Here is a 2,135-nt window from a genome sequence, read left to right as displayed (position 1 = left end):
CCAGTCCCTGTCCATATATACATTATAACAATGCCCAGCCTGTAATCTTCCCATATAGTGCCCAGCATGGTGCAGGATGGGTGCATGATCTACTTTAAATGTATCAGATTTGGGCTGTTGTTTTTTTTGTATAATCTTCTGATTGGTTTCTGTTCTTCAAAGCTAAGATGAAATCATGTCGGTGGGTATGAAACAAACGAGCCTGTGTTCCTGAGTAATGCGAAGCTCTTGTGGTTTGCTCTGAGTTCACTCTGAAAGATCTGAGTACAAATCAAAACAGCCACAGAGGCAGATTTCGATTCCTCTGAGTGATGTACAATAGAAAACACACAAGCCGATTTAGATTTAGGATCTGACCATGTCCCCCATGCCCACATCGATCAAATCCTACTAGATTGTAAGCTCTTCGGGGCAGGGTCCTCTCCTCTTGTGTCACCGTCTGTCATTTGCAACCCCTATTTAATGTACAGCGCTGCGTAATATGTTGGCGCTATATAAATCCTGCTTATTAATATTATTAATAATAGATAACAAAGAGCAGTGTACTTACCCAGAGAGTCGTGTCTGAGGAGGGCATGTGCATATTCCCCCATAGGTCTGGGGAAGGGGTAGAGGGGGCTGTGGTATGTGGTGCCGCCATAGGATGCTGCCAGGGCTGCATGGTGGGAAAAGGCTGGGTGGATGGGTGTGGGTTCGTAGATCGGGGTCCTGTAGGTTGCCACCAGGCTGGTGAAGGAAGAATTAGGAGATGGCATTGTGGGTGCTGCCATGGCAGAATTCCCATTAGAAGCTACATTCCTCCCAAGGATGTCGTCTATGTAGAAGGGTGTGGGGTGCACTGGTTGCAGAGGGGTCGGGGCATATAAGGGCACGCCAATGCCCATGGCAGGAGAGCTGGAATGCTGGTACTGCATGGCTCCTCTACCACTAATCCTCTATGTGATGAATAATCCACCTGGAAATGTGCCCGACCTTCTGCCCAGCTTTGGTTTAAATTGCACCGCCGGCTCTCTGACATGTACCCAGCATCAGCCCTCCATGGCTTTCTATTGGCACTGGGCGGCCCCCCTCGTGCGCTCCGTACGCTTCCTGCCCGGGCTCTTCTTCAATCTGATTGGCTCAAACCTCTAACCACGCCCATTCTGCCTGCTCCCAGGTCTAAAAGAGGTCCTCGGGGAGCCAATCAGAAGCCGCGAGCAATCTGACTACTTATCTATAGACAGGCCAGGTCAGTGTGTGTCTCCTGCTGAATGTACTTAGCATGAAGACAGGGGGGCTGGAGATTTGTGTATTCTGGGTGCAAATATACTGATCAGACATCATGCTGATTAAAAGAGGATTTACACAGCAAAGAAGGATCAACACCACGCAGGAATACATTATCATGACAATACATCTGTATGATCATAAAACATTATTATTACTTTATTATCATAAAACCTTATCATGATTATTATCATTATAATACTTGCATCTTTATTGTCATACAATATAATCCTTATTATAATTATTATCATTGATAGTAGTATTAATAATATTATACTTCTTTATTTTATTATTTTTTTATTACTACACTATACATCATCACCAACTCTATCAGTACATTTATTGAGAATCCCACACTAAAAAAAATATTCCTATAAACAAACTTTTTTTTAAAAAACACACATTTGTGTCCTCTGTGTTGTGTCATTGCTGTCTGAAAATGATAAATAATAATAATAATAAATCAGGATTTATATAGAGCCAACATATTACACAGCGCCGTACATTAAATAGGGGTTGCAAATGACAGACAGCTACAGACAGTGACACAGGAAAGGAAGTTTAAGTTTTATTAATTTCCTTTCTAATATTATATCAGACTTATTTTTGTATTATTAAATTGTTATTGATTTTCAAACATTATATAAGAAAACAACATATACAAACAGTAAAATAAAATAAGTTTATATCAGAGCTATTTTATTACATACATGCATGTATTAGAGCATTTACTAGGGCGTCAATGTATCAATGATTCACACTTTTTTCACATAAGTTTTATTTACTTTTTCCCACCTAATGTTCAAATAGCAAAATGCGTGAAAGCTGGGTGATTTAAATTAGATTTAATTTAGGTTCCTTTTATTACT

At 40.4% G+C, this 2,135-nt stretch overlaps 1 protein-coding gene across 1 annotated transcript in view; it reads right to left on the bottom strand.

Annotated features, from left to right (window-relative positions):
- The window catches only part of HHEX (hematopoietically expressed homeobox), an 11,742-nt gene extending 10,707 nt beyond the window's left edge, over positions 1–1,035 (bottom strand). Inside the window, exon 1 of the mRNA XM_072423855.1 lies at positions 551–1,035. Coding sequence (XP_072279956.1) covers positions 551–914 — 364 coding nt within the window. The 5' untranslated portion in view covers positions 915–1,035. The remainder of the gene's footprint in view (positions 1–550) is intronic.
- Between the last annotated feature and the right edge of the window lie 1,100 nt (positions 1,036–2,135).

This window comes from Pyxicephalus adspersus, chromosome 10 (assembly GCF_032062135.1).
Source record: "Pyxicephalus adspersus chromosome 10, UCB_Pads_2.0, whole genome shotgun sequence".
In the NCBI taxonomy this organism is placed as follows: Eukaryota; Metazoa; Chordata; class Amphibia; order Anura; family Pyxicephalidae; genus Pyxicephalus; species Pyxicephalus adspersus.
The sequence above is the reverse complement of the archived record's forward strand: the minus strand, read 5'-3'. Positions and strand labels throughout refer to the sequence as shown.